Source organism: Rhamphochromis longiceps, linkage group LG15, assembly GCF_057381845.1.
Source record: "Rhamphochromis longiceps isolate RC_006_pf linkage group LG15, R_longiceps_female_GT1.1, whole genome shotgun sequence".
NCBI classification, from domain to species: Eukaryota; Metazoa; Chordata; class Actinopteri; order Cichliformes; family Cichlidae; genus Rhamphochromis; species Rhamphochromis longiceps.
The window spans coordinates 24,938,671-24,956,443 of NC_140571.1; the positions used below are offsets into that span (position 1 = coordinate 24,938,671).

Below are 17,773 nucleotides of genomic sequence, written 5' to 3' on the forward strand. Positions count from 1 at the left end.
AGTCTAAGACCCAACCTGACATATAGACACAGACAAACAGGCACACGCGGACACAAACGTGCATTCCCACCCCCATATACACAACCAAATACTCGACACTCACCCAACGTGTAGACAGACACAAATAGACACTGCCCAGACAGTCGCTCTCCCCAAACATACTCTATATCCCAGGTCCAGGTACCCCCGCCCCAGAGCGGCAAGCCGCACCTAGACCCAGGCTCCTCCCGAAAACCCTCAGTGTCTATATCCATTTAAAACTGAGGGTAGGGCACCAGCGCCAGAGGTGGGTTGTCAGCAGCAGCTTTTTTTCTGCTATCAAGAAATGCCACCTTACTGTTTAAAAGGAAAACCTTTTTTTTTCTTTTCTTTTTTAATGAAAAGAACTTATACACATCATACACACACTTTATAAATACTGATGTTGCCCCTGCATGCATTTTACCTGTGGCCCTCAATCATAAACAGGATTCCAACATTGGTTGTTTTTAATCTGATGACATCTAGAGGCCAAATCCAGGAGTTTTAATAACGCGTGTTGTTGGAGCCTCAACCTCCTAACACTAGTTTGTTAAAATCGCTTTTTCAAACTTGAAATCTGAATGTGGAGAAATGTCAGTACTGGGTTCCTACAGTGTGCCGTAAAACAATGACTCAACAAAATGAGAAACTTCAAACATTTTACTGCAAATGTACAATAAATACAGCAAAAAGCAAAATATTAACAGACTTTAAAACCTGTCTTTCACCGGTGCAGCACCAGTTTAGACCCAGTTCTACTTTCGGTGCCTTTTGGGAACCCGTTCCTACATTTCCACCAGTTTGATAGCAGAATATTTTCACAGCATTTCTAGAGTTTCTAGATGTATTGCAGTCAGAAGACTGAATACAACATGTTCTTATTGTGTTATTTCATTCCGCTCAGAGACAAACAAAACACACCTATGATAAAGTATCTTATACCTGAATGTAAAAACGCAAACTGAATTATTGTAAATGTTAAATCAAGGCATCAGCTTGATGATGAGCAGATTCAAACTGAGCATTCGACCGCAGCCCCAGCTTGAATGGGATTTTTGTGTTGGATGATAAAAATGTGAGACATCCTCAAGACGACACTGCAGTGAACGAGTTCAGAGGTAGAAAACAAGCTGTCGTAAAATCATTGCTTCAGACTTGTTCACACAACAAAAGTATCAACAAATATATACAGATCCCGCCTCTTCTTTCACTGAAAATTCATTTAAATCTTTGCAAACATCAATATTTGCTTTTACTTTGAGTAAATTTTAACACTGCTCATAACTGGAAGGGACACCTGGCATGAACTCGGCTCCTGAATCCAGATTAGTTGTAATATTTTATTTACAACAATAAGTTAAGGCATAGAAGGTTCGACTCCTGGCTGCTCCGGTCTGCATGTCAACGAGGCCTTGGGCAAGATCCTGAACGCCGAGTTGCTCCTGCATCCATCAGTGTTAATGTTAGATAGAAAGCACTTAGACATAGAAAAAGGTGGATGTGGATATGTGTGAACGTGTTGAATAAAGCGCTTTGAGTGCTCAGGAAGAGTAGATAAAAAAAACATTGAATAAGAACCAGCCCATATACCGAGTTAATGTCTACCAGATTTTTTAAATTTAAACATGAAAAGTATTTGTCGGGCGGTGGAAGGAGTACTTCGAAGACCTCCTTGATCCCACTGACACGTCTTCCGAGGAGGAAGCAGGGTCTGGGAATGACGGGGATGACCCGCCAATTTCTGGGGGCGAGGTCACTGAGGCAGTTAAACAACTCCTTGGTGGCAGAGCCCCTTGTGTGGATGAGGTCCGCCCTGAGTTCCTGAAGGCTCTGGACATTATAGGGCTGTCCTGGTTGACACGCCTCTACAATGTTGCGTGGAGATCAGGGGCAGTACTACTGGACTGGCAGACTGGGGTGGTGGTCCCCATCTTTAAGAAGGGGGATCACACTCCTCAGCCTCCCTGGGAAAGTCTATGCCAGGGTGCTGGAAAGGAGAGTTCGTCTGCTAGTCGAACCTCAGATACAGGAGGAACAATGCGGTTTTCGTCCCAGTCGCGGAACACTGGACCAGCTCGTCATCCTTTCAAGGATACTTGAGGGTGCATGGGAGTTTGCCCAACCAGTCTACATGTGTTTTTTGGACTTGGAGAAGGCATTCGACCGTGTCCCTCGGGGTGTCCTGTGGGAGGTGCTGCGGGAGTATGGGGTGTCTGGCTCATTGCTACGGGCCATTCGATCCCTGTACAACCGTTGCAAGAGCTTGGTTCACATTGCTGGCAATAAGTCGGACTCGTTCCTGGGCGGATGATGCCCATATGGAAAAGAAATAGAAAAAAACTTATAAAAGACTTGCATAAGATGTGGCCTACTTCATATAGTGAATCATATAAGGCTTATATGATTTACTCATGAAAGTGGCCACCTTCAGATATTATTTTAGTAAGTATCCAAAACATACAAGTTTCATTTATATAATTTTTCAAGGGATCTTATATCTGTTTTCACTCTTGTATGCTTTTCATACAAGTTTCACACAAGACAGATACAAACTTTATAAGATTTATATATATCTTTTCCATATGGGTGGGCTCCGATTCTGTTCATAATTTTTATGGACGGGATTTCAAGGCGCAGCCATGTGGCGGAGGGCTTTCACTTCGATGGCCTCAGAATCTCATCTCTGCTTTTTGCGGATGATGTGGTTCTGTTGGCTTCATTGAGTGATGGCCTCCAGCTCCCACTGGAACGGTTCGCAGCCGAGTGTGAAGCAGCGGGAATGATGATGGATGGATGGAAGTATTTGTGAAGCTGTGACTCAACATGTCAATTTTTTTCCAATTTCAAAGAATCCTTCCAAAAGTTGCTGAATCCAACACTTTAGTCACTTCTAAGCTGGAATGATCCCCACTTCACATAAAACCATCATGCAGATCCATCATTTCCTTTGGAGTATTCCTGCTAAAGAAACTGAAAAAAGTCACACAAGCTACTTGGTGGAGGTCATCTCTTTTTAAATAAAATAAACAGAAATTATATATTAAAAAAATACATCCACAAAATAAAGCAAATCGTCAAAAAAAAACAAAAAAACATTAATCAAATACAAATTAAAGTTTTGGCTTGAAATTAAAAACAGTGTTTCCTGAGCTTTAAAGACCTACAAACATCCCAATCTGCTGCATGAAAAGAAGTGAGGTGAAAAGCATTTAAAGGTTAACCTTGAGTAAACTTGTAGCATCGTTATTCAATCCAGAGTAGGAACCAACTTCCTCTCATCACAGGATGATGGTGGGGTTTAGACATTTTTGTCTTTCAGTGTCTTTCAGACTTCATAACGTTACTGTACAGCAGTGTTGGGCAGCTCTAAAATCTCAGACACTATCCCGTCTGGGCTTGTGGCACCCTCCGCTTCCTGGTTGTGCTGAAGGATATCTTGCAGCAGGATGGTGTTGGAGAGTCTCCACTCCCTGTACATGAGCGCTGTGAGATTTGGTTCATTCAGGATCTTCTCCAAAGCCAGCAGCTCGGACTCTTTAGCCTGAAAAACACGAGTGTTAGAAACATGCAGTGATCCTCCATCAGGCATCAGCTCATGGAGGAATCCAAACAGGGTGTAGATTACTTCTAATGTTTAGTGTAGGGTGTCCCCAAAAGCGGGTCAGTTCCCATTAACTCCCTTATTAAAATGTCCAGTTTTACAGAAGAAAAGACCTGCTACAAGAAAACAGCTCAGGTCGGGAGCGATAGTTTGGAGATATTATTGTTAATAAAGTCAGAGGCAGTCACAGAAGTAGTCTCCTTAAATAAAAATCTAGGGATTTATTAGATAGTCAGTCTGCATGTCAACATCGATTGACCCTGTATTATGCAGGACAGCTAGCATTAGCTGATAGCTTAGCAATTCAACATTGCAGTTGGCCATTGATCAAAGACCACTGATCAATGGCCACGAGTACCATTAATTATTGATCACCAACCAAACTAAGTTAACAATAAAGGATCTTGAACACCCTCTGCACCACTTACCACACATGTAGCCGAAGACTAACATCTGTTACAGCTCTGCTGCTTCAAGGACAGGTGCAGACAATCCTTACCACCATGATACCTGGATTCATTTTCAAGAATAGCTCCTTACTGTATCATATTCGTATGTGTATATGTGTATTTCTATGTAATTAACTGGTGTTACACAGTAATTTTTTCCAAATTTTGGGATAAATAAAGAATTTATTGTTTGATATTATCTAAGTATGTGGTTTAGCTTCTTATACTGGCTGTAAACATGATAATTTCGACTGTAAAATTGGACACTTTAACACGTCTTTTAGGATTGACTCACTTTTGGAGCCAGGCTGAAGCAGCCATTAGAGGAATCAACACGCTGTTTGGATTCCTCCATCAGCTGATGAATGATGGCCCTTTGACATTTCAGCCCCAGGGTCTGCTGCTTGATAACAGCACGTGTAACTGAGTACCCTAACCCTTTCATTTTTTTTTGGCATTTAGTTAAAGACAAAAGTTCAGACTCACCTTTAATGTGCTTTTGAGTATCCGGACCAGGTGAACCTTTTCGTTGACTTTTTCATTCTTACATCGCCGGATAAATGAGGCCCTGAAGTCCCTCTGAAATGTCTGTCCAGTTGGATTGACGCTGGCTGCTTTCAGATGGTTGTAGAGGCTCTCCATCTCATCTGGTGTTTTTTCTGGAAACAGGAAAAAAATCAGTAAGGTTAAGTAGCAGGAGACGACATGATAACCACGTGTAGCTGCAGGTGTTTACCCTGGACTGTGTCCTCCTCTTTTTCCTCTCTAACATGAATTAGAGGAGGAGTCTGTGTTCCGCTGGTTTCATCCTGCTTGGGGAGGTCCAGCCAGGACAGACGACCGCTGCCCTCAGAAACTGGTCTTTGTCTTCGGTTTTTGCTCATAGAGCTTCCAGCCGAGCTGGTTCTGCTTCTGCTTTCAGTGATTATTGATGAGACGGTGGGGAGTGAGGTGCAGGATAAAGACTCCCAGGGTGGCTGAAGACGGTTTCCCTGTGAAAAGGGCAGAAAGTGTTTCAGAATATGTGTTTTCAGTCATTTTAAATTTAAGATTAACCCTTGATTAACCCCTATCCCAGTGAGAGATACAACCTGGACAAGTTGTCAGTCTGTCACAGGACTAACACAGAGGGGAAAAAACAGTTCACACTCACAGGCATGCTAGAACAACCAATCAACCTGACCCCATACACGTCTTTGGAATATGGTAGGAAACTGGAAAAAACCCACTCAGGAATCAGGAGAACATACCTATCAAATGTTTAAACTGAGCAAGTGTACCATTTTAAATAAAAATATGATATCTCTTTTTATCTCTTTTTGAATCTTCTTTTCAAATGTTCTGGCAGGAAAACATGTCAAAATAGTCTCACAGAGGACTCTAGCTGCTCAGCAACTCTGAATCTTCCCTGTTGTATTTTTGGTTTCATGATGCTCATGAGTTTCGTTGACCTACTAATGATCATGTGCCAAGGTATGAAAAAGGATGTGGGTCTTTATCAGGACATGTGTGCGCCATGACCTCCCCAGTGTTACCCATTCTAGCCAACCTTTGTATGGAGGAAGTGGAAGTGGCTAGGTGGAACAGGAAAGGAACATCACCTAGCCTCTGGTACAGATACGTGGATGACACCAATTGTTCACGTGAATCATTGTTCAGGTCAACTCAGTGATATAACAAAGGATAATAATAATTTGCTGTTTCTGGACTGTGCTGTGCACATTGAGGAGAATGGAAACCTCAACATTGAAGTTTACCGGAGGCCCATGCACACAGACCATTAAATAATCCTATGCTGACACTACCATCTGGAAGAAACTTAGAGTAATCAGGACCCTCCAACAGCGGGCAGAAACTGTTCCCTCCAAGGCATCAGGGAAACAAAAGGAGCACACAAATGTAAAGGTTATGCCAGCTTTCATCAAATCAGCAAAGATGTACAGTAAAGACTTAAAAAAACTCAAAGAAGTCACTTTTCTTGCCAAGATCCTGAGATTATCTGAAATCAGTGTGCTGGAATAATTAAGTGAAGTTCGAGCTGGGATTCTGTGAGGGTTGGAGGAATTATTAAAGGAAGAGAATTACAATGAATGCAAGGTTGGTGAAGAAGGACTTGTTTTGGTTCTTAGAGAGGTAGAGCCAATCATGTATCATTCACTGCTGCCACTGTTAACTTTGAGTTAATTGGGCTGCTCCAACTTTGTGAATAGGAAATCCAAATTGAGGGGGAATTCCAGATGAAGATCTGAATCTGGAACAAGGCCTAGGAGCTGGGTACTCAGCTTTTAGTGCCCCAATACACCCACCAGCACAGGTTGCTTCAAATACTGATGGTGCTATAGCCACAGCTACGTACCATTTAAACCAGCATTTACAGCGTGCGTACCCACCACAGTGTCTTTCTGAACAATAGGTTTTCCCATTCAGTCAAAAGTTTCACATCAGCGCTGTTACAGGAAGTAAAAACTGAACGCAAACTAATCACAGAGTTTGAGGTTTTTTGTTTTCAGAAAGGGTTGGGGTTAGAAAACCGACACAGTCTCACACAAAATTGAGAAATGCACCACTGGCTGAAACAACACCAAAACAACAGCTTGTGCCGGCGGACGTGACATCACAGGTTATAGCTTCTTTGGCCTCATCATGCACAGAGTGCAGCTTGTATTAATGTTATTGATCAGTGTAGATAAAGATGGGCATCGTGATGACACCCCAAACTAATGCCAAGGTATTTCAGAAACTGGTGTTACCAACTATGGTTTCAAATCGATCAATCAAAATCAATACAACAGCCTGAACAAACTTTGCCAGAGTTTTCGTCAGTGGTCATTTGTGGTACTGCAGCTAAAAATGCTGCAGCCCAAAGACCATTTGTTCCCAAATGTATTACCCCATCTACAGTATGGCTAGTGCCTATTTTACTTTTACATTAAGCTCTCTTCTATGGACTTCATGCATTTACTTACATTTTGGGTGGCCACTGAATCCAGCTGAGAGTCAAGAGAAGAAAACGACAAGTCTTCTTCATCCTGATCACTCCCCTCACTGTAGCGCTCTGCACACACATGCATAAATAGAGACAATGTAAAGAAAGCAGCAAAGCAGAAAATAAATAGATAATGTGTGAAGGAAACTAGAGGACCAACAGATCAGTGAAAGAGATAACATGAGACAAGAAATGGGAAGACACATGTGAAGATGTGATGAAAATCAGAGTGAAAGAATGATAGAAAAAACAAAAAAGAAGGAAAAACTGAGAAAGGGTAAATGGGAAAAAAGGAATGAAAACTGGAAAGGAAGATGTAGCAATGGGAAAGGGAGAGGAAGTGTGTCAAGGAAAAAATATATGAAAAAGGGAAAAATACCACCTTCCTTTAAAGGGACAGGAATGAGCAAAGAAATTTTAGAAAACCAAATTTGTGAAGATGGAAAGGAAAGCTGGGGTAATCAAAGAAAAGAAGAGGGTGCAGTGTGTGAAATGTTAGTTGTAAGAGAGATACATTAGTGGGAAGTAACTGTGGTCAGACGTTTACAGACACTCATCGTGAGTATGTCATGGTATTTTTTGGCATTAATGATTTCTCTGCACAGTTCTTCATCCACAGTGGAAGGATTGCACAGCACACATCTCTAATGACTCTGAAAAAACTGGACTTTTGAGCTTTTGAGTGTATCCACATATTTTCATTAGGGCTGAGGTCAGGCCTTCGGGAAGGCCATTCTAAAAGCTTAATGTTAATTTGATTTAATCAGTTTTAATGTTTTTGGGATCATTGTCCCACAGGAGAACCCAAATGTGTCAGTTTCAACAAGTTTCAAATGTAGAGTTGAGGCAATGTTGAAGAATTTGCAGGTAGTCCTTCTTCTTTACTTTTTGTGGTTGACAGGGGTCAGCATGGGCACCCTGACTGGTCTGTAACTATGCAGACCATGCGTGTTCTGACACCTTTCTATCAGAACCAGCATAAACTTTTTCAGGAATTTAAGCTACAACGTCTTGTTTGCTGGATTGGCCACACAGGCCAGCCTTTGCTGCCTACGTGCATCAGTTAGCCTTGGCCCCCCGTGACCCTGTCACTGGTCCACCACCGTTCCCTCCTTGGAACCCTTTTGACAGATACTGACCCCTGCAGACTAGAAGCACCACACAAGTGCTGCAGGTTTGTAGATGCTCTGTCCCAGACGTCTGGCTATGACAGTTTGGCCCGTGTTGTTCAAATCTTTATGTTTGCCAGTTTCTGAGAACAAAATGTTCACCCTAATGTGCCTCACCCACTAACAGTTGCCACCATGATGATCAGTGTTATTCATGTCGCCTGTCAGTGGTCATAATGTTACGTTTGATTTAAAGAGTTCAAAGAAATTATTAAAAGCCAGAGTTACCCTGACAGTCATGCTCATGAGTGTGTGAAACTTCAGACTGCAGCTGTGTCACCATCATCATTTTGGTAGATTCTTATTTTTAATCCTCTCACCTTCACTGTTGATTGCCTCATCTAGTTCAGCTGCTTCTGTCAGTTTACTGATCCACCTGGACACACACACACACACACACACACACTGCATTAAACTCTACAAATGACACACAACATGCAACATACTACACGGTGTACTGCAATGAATCAATAAAAAGAAACATGACATTAAAAGGATGGGAGGAGGAAATGACTGTACTTTCTGACACAGAATAGTGATACTTATTAGTTCAGAGCAAAGTTTCTCAGCCACCACTGGCTGAAGTGCAAATGTCACTAATTCTAGGCTTCACTCTTTTCTATAAGACTAAGCCACTAAAGTCAGGAGAGGACATTCTGAGACAAGCATGTCTGCAAAATCTCAACAGTTTCTGCCTTATGTGGATCAGTTTGAAAAGTTATAATGACATTTTTCTGCTGGTATAAACCCTCAAAGTGGGCCTAAGATGCTGATTTCCAGCATCACATGCATTACTAGACTGAACTGACCCCCTTTAAGCCAACCTCTGATTGGCTGCTCCATGTGTAAGGTTTAAACAGTAGATGGGAGGGGCATCTCTATCCAAATCTCTATAACATCATTCAGCACCAAGTGTATAAAAACTGTCAAAAGTCATATTTTATAGAAGAATTCATTCCTGTAAGTGTACGCAGTCAATGACAGGAAATAAAGAGAAGCAGTATCAGTCAACTCAATGACATATGATAAAATAATAACAATGGGTTAAAAGTACTCACTTATTCATTTCTATGTAGCTCTCAGCACCAATAGTAATAGTCACTACATTAGGATGACTGGCTGTTATGACACTGAAACACAACACAGAGCAAAGTAATGGTAAATTCAATGCACTATATAAAGCAGTTGGTGAAGATGTGGAAAACAAATGCCTTGCAGCGGATCTCTCACCACTGAGACATTTTTTTTAAGATGCTTTAGCAACAGAGAGTGTACAAACAGCAAAAAGTCTTGTGGTTTAAGAGGGGAAAATTTAAAAAAACAAAACATGTCATACTATTTCTTCCTGGAGGTTTTGGCCTGTTCGATGGTAAAGCCTGACAGGTTGATGAATCCATCAGCTTTCTCAGCCTGCAGAGAGGAGCAAAAAGAGCTCAGAAAACCTGATGAGAAACACTTTAATGCAGTGAAGTCTGCAGAAAACAATGTGTCTGTATCTCAGGTTCCTGTGTGATCTCAGCAAAGTGTCAGTGGTCAGAGCCAGAGGATGCACATCGCTGTGGACTGTGCTCTATCTGTCTGTTTGGTTGCAGTTTGACCTACTTCGTGTCTTAGTGTGGTTTGACTATATGCTTATTTAAATTTACAGCTTCACAGAGATAAAGGGATTTACATATGATTCTTAACATATAAGAGATGTTTCTATTTAAACACATTTATATGGAATATTAATGTATTTGTATCAAAGTAGAAACTTAAAAAATTTCAAAACCACGTAATTTAGTTATTTATTTTTCTAAAAGATGTCATGTGTGTCACACACAGGCAGCACTTCTTCTAAGGCTCACTTCAACAGTGAGTCAGGCCCCACAGACTCCCATGTTAAAACCTGCTTCAACAACAGTTTGGACTTCAACTGCAAAGGTTATTTTCATGTATAACTCAGCCACTTAAAATCTATTTAGAGCTCCCCTCCACTTTAAACTAGATATCTTGGGCATGTTCGTGGCTTTAGGAGCAACTTTCATGCAATTGTCTGACACATCATATCCGAAAGTTTCACGAGGTCACTGTGTGTACAGGTAAACATTGTGAGCTTCAGCACTCAGATATTTAGGTCTACTTTTTATCTCTGCGTGATGTCACAGAGTTAGGTACCCATAATATGGTCAACTCAGACACCAAAAGCCCCACCCAACTTCTATTTAAACTTTTAAGAGGGGCAACCAATCAGAATCAAGCTAGCTTCAAGGTAGGGTGGGCAGCTCAAATAAGGATAGAGGATCAAATGAGGAGTATAAGATAAAGAAGGATTATTTTGAACTATGAATCATGCAAAAACACTCTAATAGAGTCCAAGATTAAGAATACAGTGCTCATTCAAGTTTTGCAAAGTCTCCGCAAACCGGGAACAGATTTTCTGATGCTAATCGCACATGTCAGACCTGAATTCTACTGCACGTTGTTTGAGCTGTAGGGCTTAACTGTGAGATAACTGTGGCTCACCATCTCGTTACTGTACCAGTACAGAGAGCTCCTCTGCAGGACAAACCAGTATCTCTTCCATCTGCTTCCCAGGAAGCTACGGCTCTCCTTCTTCCGGTGCAGCCATCCCTGACAGTCCACCGCTCCCAGGTCTTTGACCGAAACCCGACGCCGACTCATGGCTGCAGACTCTGCAGGAGAAGGAGGAAGGCAGGTTACAGGTTCAGATCTTCAGATCAGAGGGAGGAGCCATCCAACAATGATGCTCCTTAGGGGCCTCACATGTACTCAGACAACTGGACAACTATTTTTACTAATTTCAGACCTGCTTACTTTATTGGATTTATTGAGTTATTTCTTCAGCTATAAGACCTGAGACACTTTAATGTACAATATTTAACTTATTCACCTGTATTTATTTTACCTCTATTGTTGACTTTTATTTTATTGTATATCCATTTTTATTTATTCAGCTCCTTATTAAATTATACATTTATCTTTTTAGACAGATTTTCATTGTCTGTTCTTCTTGCAGTTTATCTTCCTGTATTTCCATTTTTAATTTACTTTTAACATTATTTTATTGATTGAAACTTATTTTAGTTTTACTTAACAAGCAGTTAAGTAAATTTGTACATTTGTGTCACGTTTGTCAAATGCCCCACGCTGCCTGCAGCTGTGAGCAGCAGGCTGAAACCCACAGAGCCTCGGTGCAGTGGTCATCCTATGTTCAGCCACTTTTGGTTTCCTGATTTGGTATTTATGAGTTTTCAAACAGACTCCTGATCTTCTCTGTAGACCTCAGTGTGTCCTAAAAATACAAAGGCCTGGGTAGTGCAAATGTTTTTAAATCATGCTGTCCTAATTCCACTGTTTACCGGTTTATCTGCACACTCTGATGTTCGGTTTTGGCACTAATTTTAGAATAAACAACATCATTGAGCTGCTTTTCTGTCTCTTTTGATCAACTCATACAGATGAGACTGTTTCATTCTTTCTTTGTTGAGTCTGCCCTTTCATTTTCTATAAAAACAAGTTTCAGGAAGTCTTGACAGATAATTTGTGGTATTCTAATAACAATAGAGAACAAGCAAGGCACTCTGTCATAAGATAAAACTTTTTTTTACTTTTATTAGGATCAGTGATGACTTAGAATTGATGCATGTTGATAGTTTTCTGCCAAACTGCTTGAAGAATCATCTCAAAACATAGTTTTACCTGTAGACACAATGCTTGAGCTGTTATGCTTGCAAGGTTTGGGTTTTGTTGTTGGACTTCTACCCACCCCACTGAAGAGCATCTGTCACAAAAGCCATGAGAGCAACGTTTTCTTCCTTTTTTGTTTTTGTAAACTTTCATTTTTTTATTTGTTGGTTTCAAAACAAACTAGAAAAAAAGTCGACCTGTGCAATGCGATCAGAGGTGCCACCATGATAACCTTCAGTATATCTGAAATTTGGACCATCTCAAAGGTGCAGAGTGCCATTGTGGACCCTTACCATCCTTGGGGTTTGCTTGTTTAACCCGCTCAAAGGTGGCACTAATAGAGTCATTTTTCTGTGTTTGTCTGACCCTTTTTGTATATTTATACTGACAGAGTGGGGTATTTAGTGTGTTTCATATGCTGCATTATCTGCATGGCAAGTTTCCCAACTGCGACATTTTACTCTGTAACATCTGTGATATAATCTTAACTCTCATATTACTAACATTAATGCTCTGCAATTCTATCAGCACAGAAAGTTAACACCCAAAGTCAACCTACCAAAGAAATGCACGACTCATACGCTTATGTGGTTACAATAGAGAACAAAAAAACATATGAACCAAACAAAAATAGGAACTAATGCTGCTCTCTTCTCACATGAGCCAAACTTCACTCAAAGTGAAGTTTGGCCCCTGTTGCCCCAGTGGGCAAAGGTTTTCAATTTTGTCTATGTTTTGAATAAATTCTCTCTCTTTTCTATCCAAAATTTATGTCACTACCAGGTGTAAGTCTTCATCAGTATTATCCCTAACCCTGGGATAAGCTCGGACGTCGCCCGGTTCAACAAGGTCAGGTGTTGAGGAACCAGGGCACCCTGACGAGAAGTGGGCTACTGGAACAAGAAGGCATCAGTGGGCAAGAGACGAAAACAGGGCGTTGTTGGAATGCTACTACGCAAGTAAGCCCCAAGTGCAATAGGAGAAGGATCGTTGAGTGCGAGAGGAACTGGCCAAGCTTGAGACCTGGATCCCCCGTAGCCAGTTACCAAGATTAAGTGAAGTACCCTCAGAAGGTCTGCTAGATGATGTTAATGGATACAGGAATGCTTAGAATTGTACAAGATCAACAGGACCCTAAGAGCCTTCATCAGGAACTCAATGGGTATGTGGTGTACAACACTAGAGGCCAACTCCAAGCCCATAGCATAAGTCACCATCAAGTGCGGGATCTACCAAGGAGATGCTCTGTCCCCACTGCTGTTCTGCATAGGCCTGAACCAGTGAGATACCGACTACGGAATGGAGCAGTTGTCAGCCACCTCCTGTACATGGATGACATCAAGCTGTATGCGAATCTATGCAAGTGAACGAGACATCGATTCACTGATCCACACTACCAGGATATACAGCAATGACATTCGGGCTGGAGAAGTGTAGTCGGATGATAACAAAGAGAGGGAAGTCAGAACTGAGGGGATCGAGCTACCAGAAGGCAACATTGCAGACATAGATCCCGCAGGCGAATGGGAACCATGAAGAGCCTGCTAGGAAAGCTGCAACCACCAAGTACCTGCAGAGGGTCAGGCAAGTCCTGAGGAGTCAGCTGAACAGTAAGAACAAGATCCAGGCTATCAACACCCACGCCCTGCCCGTGATCAGGTACCCAGCTGGTATAATAAGTTGGCCAAAGGAGGAGATAGAAGCTACTGACATAAAGACAAGAAAGCTCCTTACCATGCATGGCATGGCAGCAGAAACCCAAGAAAGAGGAGGGAGACGAGGAACCATCATGGAAGGACAGGCCCCTGCACGGTATGTACCACCGGCAGATAGAGGAGGTGGCTGACATCCAGAAATCCTACCAGTGGCTGGACAAAGCTGGACTGAAAGACAGCACAGAGGCACTAATCATGGCAGCACAAGAACAAGCTCTGAGCACAAGATCCATAGAGGCTGGGGTCTATCACACCAGGCAAGACCCCAGGTGCAGGCTGTGTAAAGATGCCCCAGAGACAATCCAGCACATAACAGCAGGGTGCAAGATGCTAGCAGGCAGGGCATACATGGAACGCCATAACCAAGTGGCCGGCATAGTGTACAGGAACATCTGTGCCGAGTATAACCGGGAAGTCCCGAGGTCAAAATGGGAGATGCCCCCAAGGGTGGTGGAGAATGACCGAGCTAAGATCCTGTGGGACTTCCAGATACAGACGGACAAAATGGTGGTGGCTAACCAACCGGACATAGTGGTGGTAGATAAACAGAAGAAGACGGCCGTAGTGATCGATGTAGCGGTTCCGAATGACAGCAATATCAGGAAGAAGGAACACGAGAAGCTGGAGAAATACCAAGGGCTCAGAGAAGAGCTCGAGAGGATGTGGAGGGTGAAGGTAACAGTGGTCCCCGTGGTAATCGGAGCACTAGGTGCGGTGACTCCCAATCTAGGCGAGTGGCTCCAGCAGATCCCGGGAACAACATCGGAGATCTCTGTCCAGAAGAGCGCAGTCCTGGGAACAGCTAAGATACTGCGCAGGACCCTCAAGCTCCCAGGCCTCTGGTAGAGGACCCGAGCTTGAAGGATATATATATATATATATATTTACATTACCACAGTGAGATGACTTTAGTCTCATGAACAACATTAGCTAATTGTTATTTACTAAGTAATCTTGAAATGACTGTTCAGTACAGGAATGAAGCCCAACAATCATGTTTTATAGTCCCGTGGTTTCAGCCTCAGATACTCAACTAATCAAAGTGATGTCATGACAAAAATGAATGACCAACAAAACATTTTTTCTCCTTCATTTCTGTCAAACAAAGCTGTATGTAACGTTTCTCGCAGTTAGTATCATGGTTGCTTCACTTCCGCACTGCTCGTACTTATAGTACGCACCGTACGTACGTATGTGTAGTGTGCATACTTCAAGCGTGCAGACCCTGAATTGGGACACAGCCACAGCCAGGCTACAGAGGAAGTGACAGGTAGGTGAGACAGGTAAGAGAGGAGAGCTATGCTGGAGTAATAAAGGCATGAAGACCATGAACGTGAGCATTAAATAGTTTTTTTTTCTTGAATAGGGTAACCATATATTCAATGTAAAATGAAAAACAAACAAACAAACAAAAACAACAAGTCCCAGGTAATCCACCCACACTAATCCCAAACCTTGATTCCGGACAGATATGCATGACGGGTATTTACACACCAGTTTTACCAGCATTAAAAGCTCACTTCAAGTAAACCTACTAAAGGAATACATGACTCATGAACTTATGTGGTTATAGAAGAGAACAGATGAGTATATGTACCAAACAAAAATAGGAACAAAAATAGGAACTTAAGTTAAGTTGTGGTAAAAGAGCAGCTTAACTCAAGAGTCAAGTAACGCATCTAAACAAAATGTTAAGCCTGACCCAAGAAAGCCATTCTACCTAATTTAGCATTTAGCAACGACAAGGAAAGGTGGTTTCAACAATGGCCCAAACACTAACATGGTGTGAATATCCGGGATGATCCCCCATTCATCTTAAATGTGCGCACGGTATGTGGCAAGAAGCTTTGCTTAAGTACAAAATTAGGTATTTACCCAAAACTAGCAAAACACAAACAGCAAAGAAGACTGCTGCCAGACAGGATGGAAGAGAGACCTGCAGCAGCTGACAACATTCTCATGTCAGCTGTCTGATGTCAGATACACTCACACAAACAGAAAGGAAGAGGAAATGAAGTTATGTATTCATTTATATCACAGTGTGGAAGTTGGTTTAATGAATATTAACACATTCACACAAATAGGATAGGGCAGGGAGGGGCATCACAGTTCTGCACTGTTCTGTATAAGTTATTGGGGAAACTTCAGGTTTAACCTTTCACTTCTAACGGGGGTGGTAATTTATGCGTCATAGTAGTATGCAGAAGTCTCCATGTACTGTCCAGTCACTTCTGTGTAAATTATGTAAATTCAGTTGTTAGTGTGCAGGTATAGGAGAGTCTGTAGGTTTTAGAGACAGTCTGATGTCTTTGAAGTCTTTGCCTTTCCTTAATTAGCAAGCATAATTTACAGGAAACACTGATTTTCTGTGTGCGTGTGTGTGTTTCCTGTAAGATTAAAAAGATTTTTTGTGTTAAGCATGCCTTAAATCATGGTTGCTACAGCAAGACATTTTATAATTGCTGACCTTGCAAGTAGGCTAAGCGGACTTCCTGGTCCGAGTTCTGTTTTGATATTTAAACTTCACTTGTCCTCAGCCTTTACACTGCGTTTCATCTCTGTGAAGATAAGGCAAAGATATCCTGGACATGCTGATCATGAATATGTTGATACCAAAGTTGAGTATACAACATCTCTGTGGGTGTCATGTTCCACTGTTTAGTAGGTGGTATACATGTGTGCTATACGCTCAGGCTGCTGGGGGACTTCCCATGATGCACTGTGCACTTCTTTTCCACTCCACATGCATTTATAGCTGAACATGTATTAATATTTACATTGAATTATTTATCCTGTTTTTTGGTCTTTTTTCCCATCGTTTTGCAACCAGTCACAGCATGGCCGCCCATTCCTGAGCCTGATTCTGTTGGAGGTCTCTTCTTCCCCACCATCACCAAGTGCTTACCTTACTTTACCTTACAATATAAAAGAGTTTCATGGGATGCTGTATAAATGCAACTGCACTGAATCACAAGTTTCTGGTAGGAAAATGTATGAACGCATACCTGTAAAGATCACGTGGTGTAATTGTGAGGTCCAAAACAGCTAAAAATAATATATGATATAATGAAATTTGATTTCTTTGTCTGTTTTTTAACACTTTACCTTGCACTTTAGAGGTTTACAGTATTAGAGATATTGCATGATGCTGCATATTTCATCTGTTAGCGGTTCCTTTTTTTGTTTTTCCTGTGTACTCTAAAACCAGTTTACCTCGGTCACCAAAAAAAAAACAAAAAACCCTCTACAGACTCACCGCTAATTGTATGAGACTGGGCAGATGTTTGTGGTCTCGTTAGTCTTAACTTTACATGTCTCTGTCTAGCTAAGGTTTCTGTACACGCGCCAAATGAAACAGAGGGGGGACTGAAGCAAGAAACTTTGCCGAAACAAGCGCCCTTACCTGCAGTCTGGGTGTCCGGCAGTGTAATGCGTTTCCTGCAGACAGACGCGCAGCACAGGAGGAACTGAAGTGTGCTCCGCTTGTGAGAAGTTATGTTAACACATCAGCAGACCACAAAGTCACAAAATCACACTCACGCTCTACATAAACGCACCACTCAGACTCCACAGCGTCCTTCCTGTTTCGGTGCTCTTCGTGATCTTTATGCCCTCGTCTGTTTCTCAGAAACTTCCCGTTTGCTCTGTAGAAAATAAAACTTATTTTCAGGAAATTAAGCAAATTTATGCAGTGCTGTTTAGTTACAGTGGAGACATCCGACTTCAGTATCTCACACCATTTCCCTCTTACAGTCAAATCAAAGAGACACATGTCATTGACATTCAGCCTTCTTGTAGCAGAAAATAAAACTTCAAGGCCGCCTTATTGCCAACTATAGTGGGGTGAAATGTGTTCATGCACCAGTCTGCATATTTTAGCTCTAAACATTTGTTTGCTACAAATTTCCTGAGCATCCACTCAAATATTACAGAAGAAAATGTGGACTATTCTAAAGATACACCTGAGTCTGTCTATTACACAGCTGCAGAGCTGAATGAGAGTTTAATAGTAGGCATAAGTTCAAACTGCAGTTCACCACAGGGTCCACGAGATGGAGCTGTTAGTCTTTGACAGCTTCATATGTGCCCTTTAAGATTATTACCTGAGGGACTAGCTCATTTAGAACCAGATAATGAACAGC

General features: G+C 41.8%; 2 protein-coding genes across 3 annotated transcripts in view; both read right to left on the reverse strand.

Annotated features, from left to right (window-relative positions):
- Positions 1-36: 36 nt before the first annotated feature.
- Positions 37-17,267, reverse strand: LOC146652747 (interactor protein for cytohesin exchange factors 1-like). 2 transcript variants are annotated; one of them, XM_085381178.1, is made up of 9 exons: positions 17,189-17,267; positions 10,732-10,901; positions 9,563-9,636; positions 9,285-9,356; positions 8,547-8,602; positions 7,038-7,126; positions 4,808-5,063; positions 4,558-4,730; positions 37-3,562 (listed from the first exon to the last, which is right to left on the reverse strand). In XM_085381178.1, the coding sequence occupies exons 2-9, from the start codon at positions 10,888-10,890 to the stop codon at positions 3,362-3,364; spliced, it is 1,080 nt and encodes a 359-aa protein (XP_085237304.1). In that variant the 5' UTR covers positions 10,891-10,901; positions 17,189-17,267; the 3' UTR covers positions 37-3,361. The 2 variants fall into 2 exon arrangements, with proteins under 2 accessions (XP_085237304.1, XP_085237303.1); XM_085381177.1 differs by lacking the exon at positions 17,189-17,267 and adding an exon at positions 17,035-17,101.
- Positions 17,161-17,773, reverse strand: part of LOC146652748 (connector enhancer of kinase suppressor of ras 3-like) — a 50,964-nt gene continuing 50,351 nt past the window's right edge. The window contains exon 13 of the mRNA XM_085381176.1: positions 17,161-17,275. Coding sequence (XP_085237302.1) covers positions 17,256-17,275 — 20 coding nt within the window. The 3' untranslated portion in view covers positions 17,161-17,255. The remainder of the gene's footprint in view (positions 17,276-17,773) is intronic.